Source organism: Rhinopithecus roxellana, chromosome 12 (genome assembly GCF_007565055.1).
Source record: "Rhinopithecus roxellana isolate Shanxi Qingling chromosome 12, ASM756505v1, whole genome shotgun sequence".
Classification (NCBI taxonomy): domain Eukaryota; kingdom Metazoa; phylum Chordata; class Mammalia; order Primates; family Cercopithecidae; genus Rhinopithecus; species Rhinopithecus roxellana.
Window position 1 is genome coordinate 55,862,273 of NC_044560.1, and position 23,292 is coordinate 55,885,564.

A 23,292-nucleotide genomic window follows, 5' to 3' on the forward strand; every position below is an offset into this window, starting at 1 on the left:
CTGCTAATGGTGAGAAGAGCAGGGGAACTCGCATGTACTGAATGACGACCCTCAACCAGCAACTGCTGTAGGTACTTTACGTGTTATCTCTCTAGCGTCTCGTAATCCTAGGAGGCCAATATTAGTATCTCCACTTTATCAATCAGGCAACTGAGACTTGATCTTTTCAAGCAGCACAACTAGTAACGGCAGTTTTAACTCAAATTAAAACTTAATCTCCTTCCTCCAAACCGTAATACCAGAAGGGGAAAAAAATCAAACTATTTTATCACTAAGTACTTTTCTATCATGCACACAAATTACATCCTATATGAACATATTCCTACCCTGAGAACCAGTTTTTGTTTTTCCTTTTTGTTTTTGAGGTTTATCCTAAAGCTTATTTCAGGTATCTCTTGTTACGTGGGACAAGTGAGGACAGAATGAAGCAGCGAATCCAAACTACAGAGAAATCAGACATTTTGTTGAAACTCTTTTCTTGAAGTCTTTTTCTTCTCAGAGTAAGAAACTACTATGATTAGGAAGTAGGTCTGTGTTCTGAATTCATTTTATGGAACTTGGGATCAACTTCTATTGGCTTAACGTAACCTCTTGCCCTACCACCAAATGCTGTTCTGCTGGTCACAGAACATGCAAAGCTAAATGGTCTTAGGAGACCTGATCCATAGTCCTGACTATATTAGCAAGGGCTCCAATCACCTAAACAAATGAAACCAGCTTGTTTTCTACCTCTGCCCACCTTTGGGTGAAGTAATGACAACAACAGCAAGGTGGGGCCTGGATAATTCCCAACCCATTCTACTGGGCTCTGAGGAAACTCACAGGATTCGGAGCAGAAGGTACCTTTGGATCATCTACTTAAATCTCCTAACAGTTTAGCAAACAGGTCCAGGCAGGCAGTTATTTGCCTAAGAGAAGCAAGTCTCTTAGCTCCTAGTCAAGTGCTCTATTATACCACACTGCCTCCCCAGTCAAAAACTAGTGATTATGTCCAGATAACATTCAGTTTATAAATCCCCCAATGTTTCTCTTTATTCTGCATTATCTAGAGAACCCTGAGCAAGAAGAACACACACAATATAAATAAGAGAGGCCAGAAAAAGCTATTTTAATTTTCTATTAAACATTCTTCTCAAAGCGTTATTTTATCCCATATCTCAGTGAATTGTAAGAAATAACATTAGTATTAGAAAAACTAGGAAAAAAGATAAATGCAGATAATTAAACTTATATGAAAAAGGAAAACGTTAACAAAGGACCAAGAACTTTATATATTTGAAGTGAGATTATAATTTGAAAACTGTGCATCTCAAAGCAAACTTTATTGTTCAATTATTCTTAATGATAGTGTTTTATGACTAATACACTGATTTTTCAAGAAGGAAACCCATTTTAAAAATATTATTATTTTAAAAACAAGCCTGTGTGCAAGCTCTGATCATATTTCTTTTATTTTGATTTGGGAAGAAAATACTGTTTCTGATAGCATGAAATGCAAAATTTTTAGATTTTTTTCTTAATCTCACTAATTTCAAGAACTATTGAGAAATTGATTAAGGACATTAAGTGCACAACACTAATTACTGGCCAGCTGTTGGCATTGTGTTTCTTACTTAGTTCTCCCAAGGAAAACTCTTAAATTGAATCTTCAGCAGAATAATCCTTAAATATACTTTGTAAGCAAAACAAAAGCTTTTTTGTTTACATAGTTCTTTGGATTTTACTGTTCCTAATTGTATTCTGAAACTCAATTTTACCCCAGACCATAATTACCATATTAACTTTGTAATGCACAGTTGTATGCAATTCCGCAAAGCAGTAGTATACCATCAGACTCTAGTCACCCAGAGCATAGGAAAAGCAGGATTGGCCACACCCATTTAAAAACAAAACTATCCCACACTATTTGCCAACGTGTAGTTTCAGTCTAAATTCTGACAATGAAATGTATGGATATATATCTATATATCTCATCTTGATTTTCAAAGTAGCCAAAGGGAGTTCTTTAGAGCTTAGCGTTGCCTGGCTGAAGCTGAAGATTTTGTAACTTCATAGCCAGACCCATGTTGCCAGTGATTTTCAATTTCCCTTGAAAGAAGGCCTGTAAAGAAGAAAGAAAATTCATTACTCAGTGTTTTTAAGATTGCTGATGTTTCTACACTATCTAGCCCTGAGATCATTTATTTATCCAGGTCACATGACTTTCTCTAAAATATGAAACTTGGCTTTCTACAATAGATTTGGAACCAGATTCTTCAAAAGAATTTGAAAAGGCCACACTTTTCGCAGAGCAGCAGAAAGGAGCAGCCTTCCCAAATTTCTCATAGAAATTGAGCCTGTTTTTACCTGTCCTCCTCAAAGTGGGTTACTAGACTGATTCTGTTTTAAAACATTCCATGTAGGTGGGAAATATGAACTGAAATTTTTAGCAGGCTGCTGAGAGAAAAAGCATACACAAAAAACACAGAAACTCTTGGGGTTCAATCCAACGTGCATGTGGATGAAATGCCACCAATGATAAAGGACTTATCCCTACAGAGGACACAGAGCCTGCTGAGAATGGGGTGCTTGTGTTACTCTTTGGCTCAATAAGAAGACTTAAACCAATCTAAAGGGCAGAGCCACAATTTGTTCCATTTAACAACTGCCTGGGATTAGATCACATGATGTTTGCTAAATTTACCATGTAACAAAATCCCAGGAAAACTTAAGAGAAATAGCAAAATTGGGAACATAGCATAATTTTCCTGCCATGATCTCAGTATTTTAACTGAATGTTTAAAATAAGGAAGGGCTAGATTTTTACAAAAGTTTCTGGTAGTTCTAGGTTTTTAACAGTACATTAAGAAGCTAGGAGCTCTTCTACATCATCCATGCAAATGTAAGGAGCTCTGTTTTTTCTGTACCTCCTGGTAGGGGTGACTAATTCCTTTTCTTCCCCCTCCTCTGTCTGGACAAACTAAATATGGCACAAAGCCTTCTGTCTGACGGCTTAAAGGTCAGGTGTCTCAGAACACAATATCTTGAACAAACATCATTAAAAAATACGGACCAGTAGTACAGGAGAAACTCACCACCTTTCCCCTTTTTAAGTTAACAAAGAAAATCACTTTTTATTTACTAACAATGGAGAAAACATGAATCTTCACCCTTTAGAGAGTCCATACATAAAGATTTCTGTCTGGCCCCTAGGTGTTCTTCATGTATGCTTGTTGCTGGAGTCAAACACTGAAATTAGAATTTCCACTGCATTTAACGATTTCCAGTCAAATCCTCTGGAAATCCTCTGAGCATAAGGGAAGTCCATTAGCACATTAATAGAAAGGTCTGCTACTTTTATCTTTAATTCCTTTGGGTGTTAACAGGTGCTGAAGGAAAATAAGCTGACACCTTGCTCCCAAAATGGGCAGTACAAAGATAAATTGAGAGAATGAAGGCAGCTGATGTGTGAAGTCTGAACAACCTGCCAGAGCTGTGCATGGCATGTGCAGTGGGTGGGAAGCAGGATGACAGCCAGCTCGTATACTGGTGGCCTCTGTTCTGTCCAGATTTCTGGAGCAAGCTCAGTGGAAAGGTCAGTGCCAATGGTATGTATTCAGCGGAAACATCACAGATACAAATCTCACTTGTCATGGCATCAACTAAAATGTGCTTGGTTACTTAGAAAAAGCATTTTAAAAAAGCAAGTGGGAGTGAGATTTAGTTGTTTTATCCAATCTTGCAAATTACCAGAGAATCACAGGAATAAGACCTAAAACAAACCAGACTGAGACAACAAAAAAATTAAGTTACATTGGAAAGAAACATCTTAGTTTCTTTTTTAATGGAAAGCTCAGTATATCAAGTTGACAGAAAGCTCACTATATCAAGTCCATTCAGCACTGCAGCTGAAGAATCTAAGAGTACCCTTGACAGTCTGGGGACTAGGAAAATCTATACAAGGCATAAACACGTTCTAGACAAATGCAATTTAGTCCAACAGGTGTTTACAGAATACCTAAAAATGTCAGAGACTATGCTAAATTCTGGAAACATAAAGACAAATAAGAAGTGCTCTGACGCTTTGAGACACTCACAGTCTAACAGGGAAGAGAGAGAGGCATATTATGACTAACATAACACAGCAGGCACTAAGCTGGCAGTCCAGTAAGTGGCTCAGGAGAGGGACTGGTTACAGCTCCACAGCAACTTGGAAAGAGGTCCTTGGAGATAACATCTGAGCTAACTTTGAAAGACAAGTCATTTGTCAGGTAAGGACAGGTCAGGCAAAAAGAAGAACATGGGCAAATAAATGGAATGTAAAAGGTCATGCCTTTGTTCATGCCACCACTCCCTCCTGCTGGAACACTCCTACTTTCCACCTGGGCACTAAACTTAAGAGCTGCTTCCTCTGTGGGGCTCTCCCTGATGGCCCAGAGAGATATGGCTGCTCCTGCCTTCATCCTCCCCTGACCACAAGTCAGGTGTAGCACCTTGGATCTCTGGCTGCACTGACTCTTTTCCAGATCTGTGGATGCCCTGAGCATGGCAACTATTTCTTATTCTTCTGGGCACTTTCAGCACACAAGACAGTGTCTGGCACATAGCTTGCTCCACAGACATCTGTCACTTATTTGGGGAATGCTGCAGAATTTTGTGAGTCTGACCACTTTGCACCTTAGAGTCTGAGTCAGGAGATGGAGTAGAAAGGGCTGAAAATCTACCTACTAGCAGGATATAAGCTCCATCATACTTACCGACTGAGGATTCATTTTACCAGTCATTAAAGCCAGGAAGTCTGAGTCAGCCATTGTGATTGTGCAGTCAGCCTTCTTATCTAAAACAGATACACAGGAGAAGGAAGGAGAAAAGGAGGTGTTCAGTTTCACATATACACTTTTGTCAAGAGCCACTGACTGCAACAGAATTACAACCAGCACTGAGGCAGTGTGGGGAAATGGGCACTCACATATACTTCTATGGCAGGCTGGTAAAATGTGACACAAACCACAAGCAATCCTGATATTTAACAAGATGGAATTGATTAAATAAATTATGGTATATTCAAATAGTCAGGTATGATATAAACCACAATAAGAAATGACATGGATCTGGATTTACTGACATAAAAAAAATGTTCATGTTACATTATTCGTGATATTATTATATATGCCAGTTACAAAATAAACTGTATGATGCCATTTTGGCTTAAAAACAGAATTCAACTATATAAATATAGAAAAACAACTGTAAACTTAAGACACCAATATATTACTAACAGTAACTGTGACAGACTCTAAGGTGACCCTCCTGGTGTACATCCCCTTCCTTCCAGTGTGAGCAGAACCTGTGACTTGCTTCTAGCTAACAGAATATGGCAAAGATAATGAGATGTCACTCTTGTGATTTTGTTACATTAAATGATTCCACCTTGCTAGCAGATTCATTCTTGCTCTCCTGCTGGCTCTGAATGACCTCACTGCTATGTTATGGACTTCCTATGGAGAGGGCCATGTGACAGGGAACTGGCCATTAGGAGCTGAGGACCAGCTCTGGCCTATAGCCAGTAAAAGAGGAAAGCTATCTTTCCCAAGGCCACAGGGAAATGAATTCTGCCAGCAACCTGAATGAACTTGGACATGGATCCTTCCCCAGTGAAGCCTCCAGATGAGAGCCCAGCCTTGGCCAACACCTTGACTGTAGCCTTGTGTGACTCTATGCAGAGGACCCAGCTAAGCTGTCCTCAGCCTACTTATCCATGGAAACTGTGGGCTAATAAATGTGTGCATTGTTTTAAGCTACTAAGTTTGTGGCAATCTGTTATACCATAATAGAAAATGAATACGGTTATCTAGATCGAGGGTTAACAAACTTTCTGTAATGGATCAGACACTAAATATTTTAGGCTTTGCAGGTCAGTAGGTCTCTATCACAACTACTCAATTCTGCCCTTTAGTGCAAAAGCAGCCATAGATAATATATAAACAAATGTTGGCTAAAATAAAATTATTTTAAACAGGTGGCAGTCAGAGGGAGGAGAAGATACATGCAACTCATGTATCTCTGACAAAGAACTTGTATCCAGACTATATGAAGAACTCCTGTCGAAGGTACAGTGGATTACGGAAAAAAAAAAAAAAAAGAACTCCTACTCTCCTACTGCTCAACTAGAAAAGGTTAGACGATCCAAAATAAAAATGGGCAAATGACACATACAGGCATTATATAAAAGATCTCCAAATGGCCAAGAAACACATGAAACAGTGCTTCACTTCCTTAACCATCGGAAAATTCACATTAAAATCACGGTGAGTGCCACATACCTACGAGAACAAATGGCTGAAATTTAAAAAAAAAAAAAAAAGGCAATACCTAGCATTAGTGAGGATGTGAAACAAATGAAAGGTCAGCATAGTATCAGAAAGACTGTAAAATGATACAGCCACTTTCAGACAACAGTCTGCAAGTTTCACATAAAAGCTAAACATACACATACTACATGAACTAGCAATCCTATTCCTAGGTATTCACCAAAGAAAAATGAAAACTTACGTCCACACGAAAATCTGCATGTGAATGCTTATAGTGGCTTTATTCATAACTGCCAAAAGCTGGAAAAAACCCAAATGTGCATCAACTGGTGAACGGGTAACCATTCAGCAGCCAAAAAGAACAAAACACTTGATGATCCATGCAACAACATGAATAAATTTCAGTGAAAGAAGGAGGCTCAAAAAACCACAGACCGTATGATTGCATGGGTATGACTTCCTAGGGAAAGCAAAACTACAGGGAGAGAAATCAAACTAGTGGCTGAAAGGGCCTGAGGGGGCTGACTATAGAGGAACATGAGGACACTTTCGGGGGTAATGGAAACAGTCTCTCTATATCTTGATTTCTGGTGATAGTTACACAACTGTATGCATTTGTCTAAATTCACAGAATTATACATCTGAAAAGGGTTGATTTTATTGTTTATTGTTAATTGTACATCAATTAGCCTGATTTTAAAAAAAACTTGGCAAGTACCAAGTACCGTCAAAAATGCAAAGGAACTAAAACTCTCATGTAATGTGGAAGGAAATGTACAATAGTACATCCACACAAAAAACCTGTTTGGCTGTACTGTACTTTATCACCTAGCCCTGGGTACATGTCCAGTGGAAATAAGTACAATGGAAATGTCCACTAGAAGACATCTATAAGAATATTCATAACAACATTATTCATCAGGCCCCCAAACTGAAACAATGTAAAGATACATCAAATGCACTAGGAATGAATTCTGGGGTATTTGCATAGTAAACACAAACTACTGCCACATGCAACCATGTGAATGAATCTTATGCTGTTGAATAAAAAAAGCCAGACCTAAAAAAGAGTAAATGTTATTGGTCTATAAATAAAATCAAGCTATGGTGATAGGATTCGAAATAATGGTTCCTTTTGGGAGTGAATAGTGACAGCAGGCAGGCAGGCAGGAGGGAGGTTTCTGGAGTGCTGGCAACATTCTGTGTCTTAATCTTGGAGGTGTATTCATTTGTCAACATTCATCATGTGGTACACTCTGGAATTATGCCCTTTACTACAGGCTAGACTTCAATAAAAATTTTACAAAACACAAAACAAAAAAACAGGTGGTGGGCTAGATTTGGTCTGCAGGGCATAATTTGCCAACTCCTAACCTGGACAGTGGAATTTTGGCAGGGTAGTTCTTCGTTTTATTTGTCTACCTTTTCTATTTTTTTTTTACATCAAGTGTATGCAATTTTAATAATACAAAGCTTTTAAAATATTAATTTTATTATCAAAGTAAAATAGCGGAAAAAAGACTGAACAACAAAGACTAATACCTCATTGCTAAATCAGCCATATCTACCTTGTCCAAATCAGAGGTTTCAAGTGCAAAAGGAAAAATTCACCAAGAAATCAATATTTTCAGCAGTCAACGTTTTAGGCGATCAATTAATAATATAACAGGATTCTAACAGTTGGCTCCTCCTCTCATTAAGAATTAGCTCAAATTAAACCTGGCCTCTCCCTGAAATGAAGTCACATTTTATTCACAGGGCACTGATCTGAAACTACTCTACTTATATGTGTATGTGTTTTCTGTCTGTATTTGTCCGATAGAATGAAAACTTCAAGGGGCAGAGCCCTTGTCAGTGTTGATCACTGCTATATCCACAGGCCCTTGAAGAGTACTTGACACATAGGAAATCAATAAACATTTGTTGAATAAATTAATAGATTATGTGAATTTCAAAAGATGATCAAATTATGGCATAATAGCTAATCAGATAATCTGTACCTTAATAAAAGAGATGGAATAGAAGCCGGGCACAGCGGCTCACACCTGTAATCCCAGCATTTTGGGAGGCTGAGGTGGGCAGATCACCTGAGGTCAGGAGTTCAAGACTAGCCTGGCCAACATGGTGAAACTCTACCTCTACTAAAAATACAAAAATTAGCGGAGCATGGTGGCGGGTGCCTGTAATCCCAGCTACTCGGGAGGCTGAGGCAGGAGAATCTCTTGAACCCAGGAGCGAAGGTTGCAGTGAGCTGAGATTGCACCATTGCACTCCAACCTGGGTAACAAGAGTGAGACTCCATCTCAAAAAAAAAAAAAAAGAAACGGAATAAACTGGTAAACCATAGTATGCCTCTATTATTAAATAACCGAAACAAGATAGAAAAAAAAGTTTTTATTATATGTCTTAGAACTCAGGGATTGCCCCTAAAAAGACTGAGATTCAATGGTTATCCTAACTTAGCTGCTAACAAAATTTTCTCTTAATACTGGAAAAAAGGTCTAAATCCTTTAAAAATAAACAAATTTACAGCCTAGAAAATCCAGTTCTCTTGCAGATATATAACATCAAAGAGCACGAGGTAAAAAACAAACTGAGATCGTTGGACCTGGTCCTAACAGTCCAAGAAAGGACTCTTGGTCATTGAAAGGGGGCTTCAGGAAGTAAAATCTACTACTGCTACTGCTGTAATATCAGCATTTATTGAGCTCTCACTATGCTGAACACTTCAACATACCTGGTCTCATCTGATCTTTATAACAATCCTATAACGGTCAGAGGGACCAAATAACTTGCCCAAGACCACATAGCTAGTAAGTAGCTGAGCTTCATCTGAATGCAGATTCCTGTTGCCAAAGCTCATACTCCCAATTCCTATGCTCTATTGCTTCCTTTTGTTGTAGGAAGTATGTAAACATTCAACAGCTCAGTTTGAACTGTGCCTTCACCGATTCATCAGCATTTGATGAATCCCAGATGGTTTCCAAGTTCTCAAAATCCTTTTGAGGGCCTTAGACAAACCTATGTGTCTAAGCAAAATTAACGTTTAACATATGGTCTGGGGAGGAAACAATGATTTACTGAGCACTTACTAGGTGTTCTATCTTCCTTATCTCATTTAATCCCCACAACAGTTCTACGGATAGAAATTATTCTCATCATATTCTAGATAAGACCACTAGACTCAGGGAAGGTATATACCCTTTAAGTGACAGAGCCTAGATCTGAACCCAGGTTTGGGTGTTTCTAAAAGGCTATGCTCATTCTAGTGTACCTTGGGGTTAGGAGACCCTGAAGCTTTCTGTATCATGCTGCCCATAAAGGGAGAAAGTTGAGAACTCAAGGTGCTGAAGGGGCAGAATAAAGGAATGAAGGAATAATATCTTATGTTAGATTAATCAAAGTTGGCTTCCTGGATATATGCTATATGTCGTTTCAAAGGAGATGAGGCAAAGGCAGAACTCGTGGAGAAGATACTAAAAGGTACCCAGGCAGCAAAAACAGATGATGGAAAATGCACAAAATCTAAAAATCCATAATATATTCATCTCAATAATCATTACCAAGCTCTTACAAAATATATTTAAGTAAATCTTACTTTGTTAACAATAAACAAACCCCCTAACATTATGTACATGCCAAATGAACTAGCAATTCTCCTTAAGATGCCGGTTCAAACTAGGACAGGTTATTAATGCTTTAATGTAGCTAATCTCTAACAAATAGCCATTTGTTGGTTGATGTAAAAGGAGCTGGCAATTTCCAGTGATGGCTTTTCTTGCTAAGTCTGTATTTCAACACCACTCTTGGCTGCCAACAAGTGTCAGTTTCAGCAGAAATTATCCTGCCCCAGGGTAAGATCCCTTGGGGTCTGGGGTACAGCACCTAATGTGGGAAGAACACAGCAAGAACCTATCTGGAGGGAACACAGCTTTTCCAAATTATTCAACAGCTTTCCATCAGCATATGATCTTTGATGACAAACGAACCCTATCAATCAACATCAACAAAATAGGAGGAAAAGGAGAAACTTTTTTAAAACAACCTTAATATCAGTATGGGCGTATCTAAATACAAAAGTAACCATTAACCTTCAGTCATTAAAAAAAAAAAAAAAGATGATTAATATAATTCCTGAAGTTCTTTCTATTTCTAAAAGCTGGAATCCAGATAAAGCCTTTAGCTTTTCTTTGTACACCACCTTAGAGTGGCGGCTCATAGAATGCAAAGTTATGATCATTTTTTGGCCCATTCATTTTGGAAGGAAAAAAAGGGACTCTACACAATTCAGGAACCATCCACAACAAAGTCATGCTGCCCACACTAGACAGATGCCCTAACTACTGCTCAATTTTTCTTTCATTCATCTCTCATCAATCCCTTATTCAACAGTGCACATTAACAGTACTCTTCACTTTTTCTCCACACTCCAAGCTCTACACTCTATTCCAGGAGCTTGCTGACCTCCTCTCCTCTCAAAATGCCCCTGAATATTTACCTGCCCTTTCAGAGAAAGAAGTTTCCATCCATCCCTTCTTACTAGAGGTAACCTTGCTTCCACCTGTGCTCCTATGTCGTCCTTTCCAAAAGGACCTCCCTCAAAAATGTGTCAGTAATGAAATTTCACCATCTTTGACAGACATGCTTCTTCCATACAATTCCCAGGTCCCATTACCTTCACCTCTAGTATCTCTGGCATCTACTCTCACAACACTCACTTTTCCCACTGCCTACACAAAGGCCGCTGACTTAGACAGCGGCAACATCTATCCTCCTGATGGCTCTCTCTGCTTCTGATCTCACCCCTTTCAATTCATCAGGTCTAATGTACCAGTTTCATCCTCTAAAACACAGCTTTGACTTCACTTTTCTATTTAGGAAGCTCTAATGCATATTAAAAAGCTTTGGTATACTGGTTATATACCAAATGACTTTCAAAGTTCCTATCATGGCATTTTTTTTTTTCTTCTCAAGACAGAGTCTTGCTTGTTGCCCAGGCTGGAGTGCAATGGTGCCATCTCGGCTCACTGCAACTTCTGCCTCCTGGGTTCAAGCAATTCTCCTGCCTCAGTCTCCCAAGTAGCTGGGATTACTGGCATGCATCACCACGCCCAGCTAATTTTTTGTATTTTTAGTACAGATGGGGTTTCACCATGTTGGCCAGGCTGGTCTCGAACTCCTGACCTTGTGATCCGCCCGCCTCGGCCTCCCAAAGTGCTGGGATTACAGGTGTGAGCCACCGTGCCCAGCCCCTATCAGGGCATTTTAAGCCTCCAAAAAGCTGGTCCCAATCCAGTGTTTCTAAATTACCCTAGGCTCTCTCCAACGAGAGAAGCATAACAGTACAGTACAGCTACCACTTACTGAATGCTTACTCAGAACCATTCATTCATTCTGTTGTCCATTTTTAAATTATTCATTTTTGAAGGCCTACCATGTGTCAGGTACATTTTAAGCACTGGGAATGCAGCAGTATACCTCAGACAAAAAGCTCTGTCTTCAAGGAACTTACAATTCAAGTGAGAGAGATGGACATATAAAAAAAGTAAGTAAAATATTACATGGTATATCAGATAGTAATAAGTGCTATGGAGAAAAATAAGGCAGAAAAGGGCAATAGGGAACGGTAATGGGGGTGATATATATATATATAATAATTATTATTATTATTTTAGCTGTAGTCTCGCTCTGTCGCCCAGGCTGGAGTGCAGTGGCATGATCTTGGCTCACTGCAAGCTCCGCCTCCCAGGTTCACACCATTCTCTTGCCTCAGCCTCCTGAGTAGCTGGAACTACAGGTGCTCGCCACTACACCCAGCTAATTTTTTTGTATTTTTAGTAGAGACGGAGTTTCACCGTGGGGGTAAGATTTTAAAAAGGGTGGTTAGGGAGGGGGCTCACTGAGAAGGTGAAATTTGAGCAAAGATCCAAAGGAAAGGAGGGAATAGGCCACAAGGATACCTGGGAGAAGGTAATTCCAGACAGGGAACAGAGAGTAGAAAAGCCCCCAACCAAGAGAATCCCACATTCATGCAACAGCAAAAAAGTCAGTGTTACTGGAGCCAAGTGAGCAAGGACGTACAGAGTAAGACAGTGAAAACTGGGGCCAGATCATGTAGTACAATTTTAAGAACTTTGCTTTTACCTGCAGTGAGACAAAGCTATTGGATGCTTTTGAGCAGAGGAAGGTAACAATTTGGCAAGTTTTTAAATGATCACTCTGGCAGGTGTGCAGAGTAGTGGGCAAGAATAGAAGTGGGGAGACCAGATAAAACAATGATGCTGGCTTAGACCAGGGTAGTGGTGGCTGCAGAGGAGGACAAGATGTGCTGATGGGTTAAACTGCGGAGTGTAAGAGAAAAAAAAGTGGCCAGAGATAACTTCAAGGTTTTTAGACCAAGGAACCAGTAGGACACAGGAGCAATTTACCAAGAATGGGATAACAGCAAGAGGAGTACACACTTACAGGGGAGAAGAAGAAAGATCAGGAGTTCAGTTTAACATGTTAGCTTTGCGATACCTATTAGGTGTCCAAGTAAACTTGCCAGTTAAGCAGCTGGATATACACCTTGTAGTTCAGTGGCTGGGTCCACGCTAAAGACAGTCATTAGTGTAGAAACTATTTCAAAGCATGGGACTAGATAAGATCCCCAAGGAATTAAGGCAAACAGAACTGAGCCTTGGAACACTCCAATGCTTAGAAATTTGAAGACAAAAAGAAACCATCAAGAGAGGCCAAGGAGGAACAGCCAGTAGATAAGGAAAACGTGTAAGTGTAATATCATGAGGGCTGGGAATTAACCACTGAATTTAGCAATGTGGTAGTCACTGGTGACCTTGACAGGAACAGTCTGGGGATAGTGATGAGGACAAAACCTGACTAGAGTGGGTTCAAGAAAGATTTGGATGAGAATAACTGGCGATAGTGACTATAGACAGGTCTTCCAAGGCCACTAGCCATGCATTGGACCATGTGCTTTACAGGTTAATTAAGAGAGAATCCTCTTAATCTTCATACCAATCTTATGAAAAGGGGCCATTTATTAAGCCCATTTACAGAAGAGAAAACTGAGTCTCAGAAAAGTTAAATAACTTGTTCAAGGTCAGAATATGTGAATGGCATGGACGGGACTCCAACCCAAGTTTGCCTAATTCCAAAGCCTAAGACTGGCAACTCTGTGATGGAGCCTGCAAATCCTTGGGAGGAGGTGGCTTTGACCTGTTCCTGTTCCCTGGAATTCACTGGTTCTTTAATATTAAAAGCCAATCCTTTAGGGGAACAGCAGGGCAGACCCCCATTTTCCCAGCTGACAGCCTTTGTAAACTTGTCAGTGCTTCTAGAAATGAAGTAATTCCCAAACTAACCTGAGTTAGGAAGCACTGATCCTTTGCCATTCTTCACATCCACCACCCAGGTGGCCTCTTTACCCCCAGGGCCATCTTTCACCTTGAAGGCAAAAATACCACCGATTTTCTTCACAAACTGTTCCCCTTCCTGGAAAGAAAAATAACACTGGGGTTATATTAAGTCCATTTATCTGGCTTTCTCCTCAAGCAAATTCATGTTTAAATAGATACATGATATGAGTATCTGGGCCAGGGAGCAGTCCCCAAGGTCCTTTATGATCTTTTACCCAGAAAAGTCTGAAAGGCAAGCAGGCAACAACTCCTATATCTGCCAAGTCTTTTATTAAAAATAAATGTGGAATATATGTAAGGCTAGCTGTAAAACCAGCCATGGTGATCACTCCTGTAATCCCAGCACTTTGGGAGGCAGAGGTGGGGGGATCACTTGAGCCCAAGAATTGAAGGCCAGCCTGGGCAGCATAGAGAGATCTGGTCTGCACTAAAAATAAAAAAATTAACTAGGCATGGTGGTGCATGCCTGTGGTCCCACCTACTCAGGAGGCTGAAATGGGAGTATCACTTGAGCCCAGGAGTTCGAGGTTATGGTGAGCTATGATCATGTCAGTGCACTCCAGCCTGGGCAACAAAGCAAAACCTTGTCTCAAAAAAAACCAAAAAGGTCTTTTAGATACAACTGGTGGAAGGGAAGAAGGGATAGGGCAGCATTTTCTGCCAAAATAGCCCTCATATGTTTCAATAATTTGGGAAAGATTCACTCTGGCATTTCTAAATGTAAAGATCCCCACCTTCCCTTCTCTCTCTCTGTGTGTGTGTGTATACACATACATATAAATGACATACATATAAGCATATAAATGGTATATATATAAACACATATAAATTTTATATATATATTGTTTTTTTTTTTCTCTTTTTTTTGAGACAAGTTCTCACTCTGTCACCCAGGCTGGAGGGCAGTGGCACAATCAGGGCTCACTGCAGGGTAAATCTCCAGCGCTCAGGCAATCCTTATACTTCAGCCTCCCCCAAGTAGTTGGGACTACAAGCATGTGCCACCACAACTGGTTAATTGAATGTGTGTGTGTGTGTTTATGTGTGTGTGTGTGTGTGTGTGTGTGTGTGTGTGTGTGGAGACAGGATCTGGATCTGTGTGTGTATGTATGTGTATGTGTATAGAGACAGAATCTATACACATACTGTGCTGCCCAGGCTGGTCTCAAACTCCTGGGCTCAAACAATCCTCCTGCCTCAGCCTCTCAAAGTGCTGGGATACAGGGGTTAGCTACCACAGCTAGCCTTACATATATTTTTGGTTCCCCGCAATCAGGACTTAAAGACAAGTGGTTCTAAAATCAAGGCCTTTTTTGTTCTTCTTGTTCAACTCATTTTCTCTATCAGTATAAAGAATTAAATGAGTAATATACCATCCACCACTTGCTTTTGGATATTGGGGAAAGAAGCTGCCTAAATACAGAAAAAAACCCTCAGACCTATATCTCTGCAAGGGAGTTTCCCTTCTCCCTCACTTCCTCTTTTTTTTCCCTTCATTCCCAGTCTTTCCTTCCTGAAGCATTTATTGAGCCAAATATTGTTACAGGCACCAAGTATATAGAAATAGGAGTCAGAAAAGTAAGTAATAACAATACGCTATAATCACTACGACAATACACTGGGATCAAGGGAAACACAGGGGACTGCAGGAGCACAGAGGAGCAGCTAAGCCAGCTGGCAGGGTGAATAATGAAAGGATGACAACAATCTCACATACCTTGTTTAAAAAAAACAAGAGCAACATAATAATTTTATTGAAAAAAAATTTTAGAGAAAGAACATTTATTTCACTGCAGAAAAATTAGAAAATATCAACAAACAAGAAGAAAACACAAATCATTTGTAATTTATTATTATTATTATTTTTTAGACAGAGTCTTGCTCTGTCGCCCAGGCTGGAGTGCAGTAGCGTGATCTTGCCTCACTGCAACCTCTGCCTCCTGGGTTCGAGCGATTCTCTTGCCTCAGCCTCCCGTGTAGCTGGGACTACAGCACACGCCACCATGCCCAGCTAATTTCTCGTATTTTTAGTAGAGACAGGGTTTCACTACGTTGGCCAGATGGTCTCGAACTCCTGACCTCAAGTGATCCACCTGCCTCAGCCTCCCAAAGTGCTAAGATTACAGGCGTGAGCTACTGCACCCGGCCAAAATCATTCATAATTTTATCACTCAAAGAAAATCATTTTTGGTACATATATATGCAGAGAAAAAAAATGGGTTTTGTACCAAAAACAAGAAAATCTTTCTGTAAACAGAATAAGTAGATTACAAAATATGATCTCATTTAAGATATATATCTTTTAAATGGAATCTGTTTATATTAAACAGAAAAGATTATATATATATGTATCTTACATGGGATCTGTCTAATTATATCAAACAGAAAAGATTATATATATATGTATCTTAAATGGGATCTGTTTAATTATATTAAACAGAAAAAGTAGATTACAAAACAATATGATCCCACTTAAGATATATATATAAGATTTATATATGATATATGTGCTATATATATTATATACATATATATTCAGGAAGGTCTAATAACTTGGCTAGGTTTGTATAAGTACAAGGAAGAGCAAGAATTCAAACCTATTTTGATACCTAGATTTGGTGTTCTTAATTAGCAAAGTTTAATTCTAGGTATTTACGCTTAAATAAATGAGGCTCTGTAAAAATATTTAGATATAAGAATGTTATTCACAGCATTGTGATAAGAGCCAGAAGTTAGCACGAGCCTGAATAACAATTAACAGGGCACTGATTAAATAAAAATATAGTATATATATATTATATATAAAGCTTATATATATATATATATATATCTTAAATGGGATCATATTGTTTTATAATCTACTTTTTTGTTTAATATAATTATCCTAATTACTGTGTCACTAATATTCTATATAATTTTAAATGGTCACATATAGTCTTTAATTGTAAAAGTATACCATATTTTATTTAACCAATACCCTGTTGATTGTTATCAACAAGTTAGCCAAGTTATTAAACCCTTCTGAATCTCAGTTTGCTTTTTTTTTGAGATGGAATCTTGCTGTGTTGCCCAGGCTGGAGTGCAGTGGTGTGATCTTGGCTCACTGCAAACTCCGCCTCCTGGGTTCATGCCATTCTCCTGCCTCAGCCTCCCAAGTAGCTGGGACTACGGGCGCCTGCCACCATGCCTGGCTAATTTTTTGTATTTTTGTATGAATCTCAGTTTTCTTATCTGTTAAATAGAATAAAACAGTAACTACCCTTACAGACCTGTATGAGAATTATGTAAATACCCACAACACACAGCATATTCAATGAATGTTAGCATTTTGTTGATGATGTTTTATTATATGATCTAGCTGCTATTTCTGTGCTAATATTATAGCTTTATAATACACTTTACTCTTTGACACAGCAAATCTCAATTATAATTCCTCTCTTCCAAATATTCTTGGTTATTTTGGATTTTTTTTTGGACACATTTTCCTTTATATGTACTTTACAATCACTTAGTTCTTCTCACAAAATGTTGTTGGAGTTGGATGGGGTTACATAAAATATACAGCTCTGTTTAGGGGAGAGGTAATATCTTTACAATATTAAGTCTTCCCATCCATGAATATAGTAAACCTTCACCTTTTCTTTAATGTACTTTGGGAAAATGTTATCTTTTTTTTCCCCAACATAGACTTCTGTACATTTCTTGGTAAGTTTATTCTTAGGTATTTTATATTGTTTTTGTTAATAACACATCTTTGCATTACATTTTATGGCTAGGTTATTGCAAATATACAGAAAATATACTAATCTTTTAATGTTTATTTTGGAACTGGCTACCTGTTGAGTTCTCTTTAATTTCTAATAGCTTTTATTTCCTATCTTCTTTATTTCGGCCTTATATATCTGCAATAATTTACACACAAAATTCTTCCTTTTGGTATCATAATATTAATTTTTTTTTTTTTTTTTTTTTGAGACAGAGTCTCACTCTGTCACCCAGGCTGGAGTGCAGTGGCACGATCTTGGCTCACTGCAAGCTCCACCTCCTGGGTTCACACCATTCTCCTGCCTCAGCCTCCCAAGTAGCTGGGACTACAGGCACACGCCGCCACATTCGGCTAATTTTTTGTATTTTTATAGAGACGGGGTTTCACCGTGTCAGCCAGGATGGTCTTGATCTCCTGACTCGTGATCGACCCGCCTCAGTCTCCCAAAGTGCTGAGATTACAGGCGTGAGCCACTGTGCCCAGCCTCATAATATTAATTATTTTAAGAAAGACTTGTTTACAATGTTCAGGCACTGTGATAAGTACCTGAAATACTCAAATAATTACTGCCCCTGAGGAACTTACATAAACTGACATTAGATACTAACCTCTGTTTCTAAGTATACAGAGAGCCTGGCCTAAGTTTACTATTTCTTTTTTTGTGTTTTTGTTTTATAACAGCATTGAGATATAATTTATATCCTATAAAATTCATGCTTTTAAAGTATTCAATTCAGTGGTTGTTCTAGTATATTTAAGGTTGTACAATCAAAACCACTATCTAATTTTAGAGCATTCTTATTAACCCCCAAAAAAACTCACACCCGTTAGCAGTCATGTCCTGTCTCCTCCACCCCTCAGCCCCTGGCAACCACTAATCTACTTCCTGTCTCTACAAATTTGCTTATTCTGGACATTTCATATAAATGAAATCACACAATATATTTGTGACTGCTTCTTTCACTTAGCATGATGTTTCCAAGGTTTATCCACATTGATGCATACATGGATCAGTCTTTCAATCCTTTTTTTTTTTTTTTTTTTTGAAATGGAGTCACTCTGTCACACAGGCTGGAGTGCAGTGGCATGTTTTGACTCACTGCAACCTCTTCCTCCCTGGTTCAAGTGATTCTCCTGCCTCAGCCTCCCAAGTAGCTGGGACTACAGGCATGCACCACCACGTGCCAAAAAAAGTACTAAATGTTTTTGTGTTTTTAGTAGAGATGGGGTTTTACCATGTTGGCCTGGCTGGTCTCGAACTTCTGACCTCGAGTGATCTACCCACCTCGGCCTCCCAAAGTGCTGGGATTACAGGCATGAGCCACTGTGCCCGGCCTCCTTCAATCCTTTCTATGGCTAAATCATATTCCATTGTATGGGTGTAACATACTTTGTTTATGTATTCAGCAATTGATGGTTGTTTCCATTTTTTCCTATTATGAATAATACTGCTACAGACATTTGTGTGCAAGTTTTTGTGTGAACACAGGCTCTTAATTTCTTTTGGTTACATATCTAGAAGTGGAATTGCTAGGTCATAAGGTCATGTTTAATTTTTTAAGGCACTCCCAAAGTGGCTATATCATGTCACAACCCTACCATTAATGAGGGTTTCCAATTTATTTTATTTTATTTTTTTTTGAGACGGAGTCTCGCTCTGCCGCCCAGGCTGGAGTGCAGTGGCCGGATTTCAGCTCACTGCAAGCTCCGCCTCCCAGGTTTACGCCATTCTCCTGCCTCAGCCTCCCGAGTAGCTGGGACTACAAGCACCCGCCACCTCGCCCGGCTGATTTTTTGTATTTTTTTAGTAGAGACGGGGTTTACACCTTGTTCGCCAGGATGGTCTCGATCTCCTGACCTTGTGATCTGCCCGTCTCGGCCCAAAGTGCTGGGATTACAGACTTGAGCCACCGCGCCCGGCTGGCAGGTTTCAATTTCTCCACATCCTCACAAACAATTGTTATTGGCTTTTTTATTTTAGTCATCCTACTGGGTATGTCAACCGTTTTTTTTGTTTGTTTGTTTGTTTGTTTTTTGAGATGGAGTTTTGCTCAGGTTGGAGTGCTGTGGTGCAATCTCGGCTCACTGCAACGTCTGCCTCCTGGGTTCAAGCAATTCTCCTGCCTCAGTAGGAGCTACTCCTCCTACTGTGTGTGGCTGCGTGTGGTAGCGTGTGCCTGTAATCCCAGCTACCCCTCCCAAGTAGCTGGGATTACAGGCACATGCTACCACACGCAGCTAATTTTTTTGTATTTTTGGTAGAGATGGGGTTTCATCATGTTGGCCAGGCTGGTCTTGAACTCCTGGCCTCAAGTGATCCACCCGCCTCAGCCTCCTAAAGTGCTGGGAATACAGGCATGAGCCACTGTGCCCAGTATGTCAACCTTTTTCTTATATACAGGTAGATCCCCTGAAAGCCACCTGGAATCTTGGACATGGGTCTTAGGACGAAACACTTGTTTTGCCCTAAAATATTTAGTCAGGGACTACTTATCTCAATAGTCATGGATGCATCTCTTACATATGATTATCCTGAAATTAACTACCAGTATTTTCTAGTTAAACCAAGAAACGAGAATGACTGTCAGGTTTTTCTTTTAAGTGAAAAAGAAATTCTCTTATGTTGGCTTCCCTTAAAAGAGCTCACTTAAATTATTTTAAGTTAACTGTAGAAAAAACTACTAACTAACAACAATACTAATTATTTTGAGGGGCCTTCAAGTTTTTAATACTTTTGTATATATAATTTCTTTAATCTTCACAAAACCATACAAATAGTTGGGCAGACATTAATATTAGCTCATTAAGCAGAAAAAGCAATTGAGGCTCATAAAGATTAAGAATGCTTCTCCTCTATACTGCTGCCAAGTAGTCCATCTAACACTAACATATCCATCTGGCACTCTCAGGCTTGAACTTCCTGGTGACTCCTCACAGTCAACAGGATGAAGTCTGTCTTTACATATTATCCTAGAGTCTTCATGATCTGAAGGATATTTGTCTGAACTCCAGCCACTTTCTCTTCCTCTTCATCTTTGAATTCCATGAACATGTTGAATTCCATGAACTTATGTGCCATGTGTTGTATGCCTTCATGCCCTTACTCCTACCCCATCCCAGGACACTCACTTCTTCCTAGCCTCCACTCCCACCCCTGACCTCCTCATTCAAGTCTCAGCTCACATGCTAACTCTTTTGGGAAGGAGTCTCTATCTCCACCAGATACTTCGATGGCCCTCTGCACATAAACCCATGTTACATTTTTCTGGAAATATTTTTCCATGTCTCTCGTCCCACTAAACTCTGTGTTCCCTGAGAGGCAGGGACATATGGCTAGTGGGTAGTACAACCAGAACTCAATCCCAGGTTGCTTTAATCCCAAATTCAATGCTACTTCCATTTGACCATACCACACTGAAACAGTAGGTCACATCAATATTTCTAAACTTTAGCCGATGACAGCAGTATCTGCCACCATAAAATGAAGAAAGTTCAAAGTCTTCACATTCCTTAAAATCTTTTCTCTCTCAAGGTTCTGTGGAAATAGTCTATGAGAAGGGGTTAATAACATGAGTGTGCTAGGCCACCTGAGAGGAAGGCTTCCTCTAGGGCCAGAGGCCCATGAATGACTATTTCCAGGTGCATCCATGCCATCTGCTTGCACAGTGCCTCAGGAATACAGCTATGTGCAGACACCAACAAGTGACAGCAGGAAAACACCAGCAAACATTTAGAAATTCTACCTGCATACTTGAAGAGAAATTCCTATAACCTTACTACTTATCCTCCCACCTCCTTAAAATAGAGAATAATTTGCACTTGCTGTTACTTTTCAGAAACAACTGATCCTTTTATAAAATCACATCCCTTGGACAATAAAACGTTTTCAATTGAAGTAGGGGAGTGAGAGGGTAAGGAAACTGATGAGGAGAGAGAGTTAAAAGGGAAAATAAAATACAGTTGTGAAACTGGAGATCATTAGTACTAAGAAAGTTCTGAGTGCCTCCTTGCTTGAAGAAAAGTACTTTTTTCTGAGTAGGCAAAAGGTTAAGGAGCAGGTCCTGTCACAGACTTAATAGGGACAAAAAATTAAGACAAAATTCAAAGAAGGGCAATGGAGAATTGCTAACAAAGACAGAAGTGGAAATAAAATCTTTGGCCAGGCTGCCTTTGCTAATGCAGAAAATGCATGAATTGACAAAAGATTCCAAGACTTTTACTTTCTAGTGCTGCAAACACTTAGGAAACTGACAATCGTGGGAAGGAGAAAGAAACAAGGGAACAAGGTTGGTAGGGAGGTTATAGAGAAAAGAATAAAAATGGAGCAAGAGGCATACATTTGCAAGGCTAAAAGAATACTGTAAAATAAAAACCACTCTACTTTGTTAATACAATGAAGTATTCAATGATTGATATACTGCCATACCTCACACTTCATAGTAGATAATCTCTACATTAATTTATTTGATTTTTTTTTAGATGGAATAGGGTTGAAATAAATGAAGCAACTTGTCAGACACAACTATCCTATGTGTTCCTCTGCAGGAATATATTGGCAGCATTTTAAAAAACCAAAACTTTTAAGCTGAGACTTTATAGAGTGCAACTTCATTTTATAGGAACACTTATAATGAAAGAAGTTCAAGAAACAATGAGATATTTTTTCCTACTAGGTTGGCAAAGACTTTTTATTTTTATTTTATTTTATTTTACTTTTTTTGAGGTGGAGTCTCGCTGTGTCACCCAGGCTGGAGTGCAGTGGCATGACCTCGGCTCACTGCAACCCCCGCCTTCTGCGTTCAAGTGATTCTCCTGCCTCAGCCCCCCTAGTAGCTGGGACTACAGGTGTGCGCCATCATGCCCGGCTAATTTTTGTGTTTTTAGTGGAGACAGGGTTTTGCTATGTTGGCCAGGTTGGTCCTGATATCAGGTGATCCACCCACCTCAGCCTCCCACAATGCTGGGATTACAGGGGTGAGTCACTGTGCCCGGCCCAAAGATTTTTTAAAAACCAGTCAACACAGTATCAGAGGTGTGAAGTAAAAATAGTTACTCTCCAACATAGCAAGACCCCATCTTTACAAAAATAAAAATAAATAAATTTTTTAAAATGAAAAAATAGTCACTCTCATGAATTGGTAATGTTTGTAAATTAGTACCCTCTTTCTGGTGTAGTTTGGCAATATGTATCAACATACAAAACGCACATAGCCAACCACCCAACAATTTTCCTTCTTTATTTATATGAAATTGATCATAGCTTAAATACTTAAATATGAGTGCAAAAGGAAATTTATTACAGCACGGTTTTACTTGAAAATGTTAAATACAACCTGATATTCATCACAGGAAGCTATTTAAATTATGACAAATACATATGAATACATACTATGTATTAAAAATGAGGGTAAATGGCCAGGCACGGTGGCTCATGCCTATAATCCCAGCACTTTGGGAGGCCAAAGCAGGCAGATCACGAGGTCAGGAGATAGAGACCTCCTGGCTAACATGGTGAAACCCTGTCTCAATAAAAATAAAAAATTAGCTGGGTGTGGTGGCACTGTAATCCCAGCTACTCGGGAGGCTGAGGCATGAGAATCACTCGAACCGGGGAGGTGGTGGTTGCAGTGAGCCAAGATCATGCCACTGAGCTCCAGCCTGGGTGACAGAGCGAGACTTTGTTTCAAAAAAAAAAAAAAAAAAAAAAGAGGGTAAAGATTTAGATTATGGCCATGGAACATACTGTCCAAAGAAAAACATAGGTTATAAAACAGGTAGCCCCATGTGGATGCATCCCAAGATGGTTGCAGGACAGGTC

At 39.4% G+C, this 23,292-nt stretch overlaps 1 protein-coding gene across 2 annotated transcripts in view; it reads right to left on the minus strand.

The window, feature by feature from the left end:
- Positions 1 to 1,087: 1,087 nt before the first annotated feature.
- SCP2 (sterol carrier protein 2) overlaps positions 1,088 to 23,292 on the minus strand; it is a 127,996-nt gene continuing 105,791 nt past the window's right edge. Inside the window, exons 14-16 of one of the 2 annotated variants that reach the window (XM_010372198.2) lie at positions 13,655 to 13,784; positions 4,737 to 4,816; positions 1,088 to 2,101 (exon numbers count right to left, since the gene is read on the minus strand). In XM_010372198.2, the coding sequence (XP_010370500.2) occupies positions 2,006 to 2,101; positions 4,737 to 4,816; positions 13,655 to 13,784 (306 nt within the window). In that variant the 3' untranslated portion in view covers positions 1,088 to 2,005. The remainder of the gene's footprint in view (positions 2,102 to 4,736; positions 4,817 to 13,654; positions 13,785 to 23,292) is intronic. The other variant, XM_030941992.1, reaches the window with a different exon arrangement.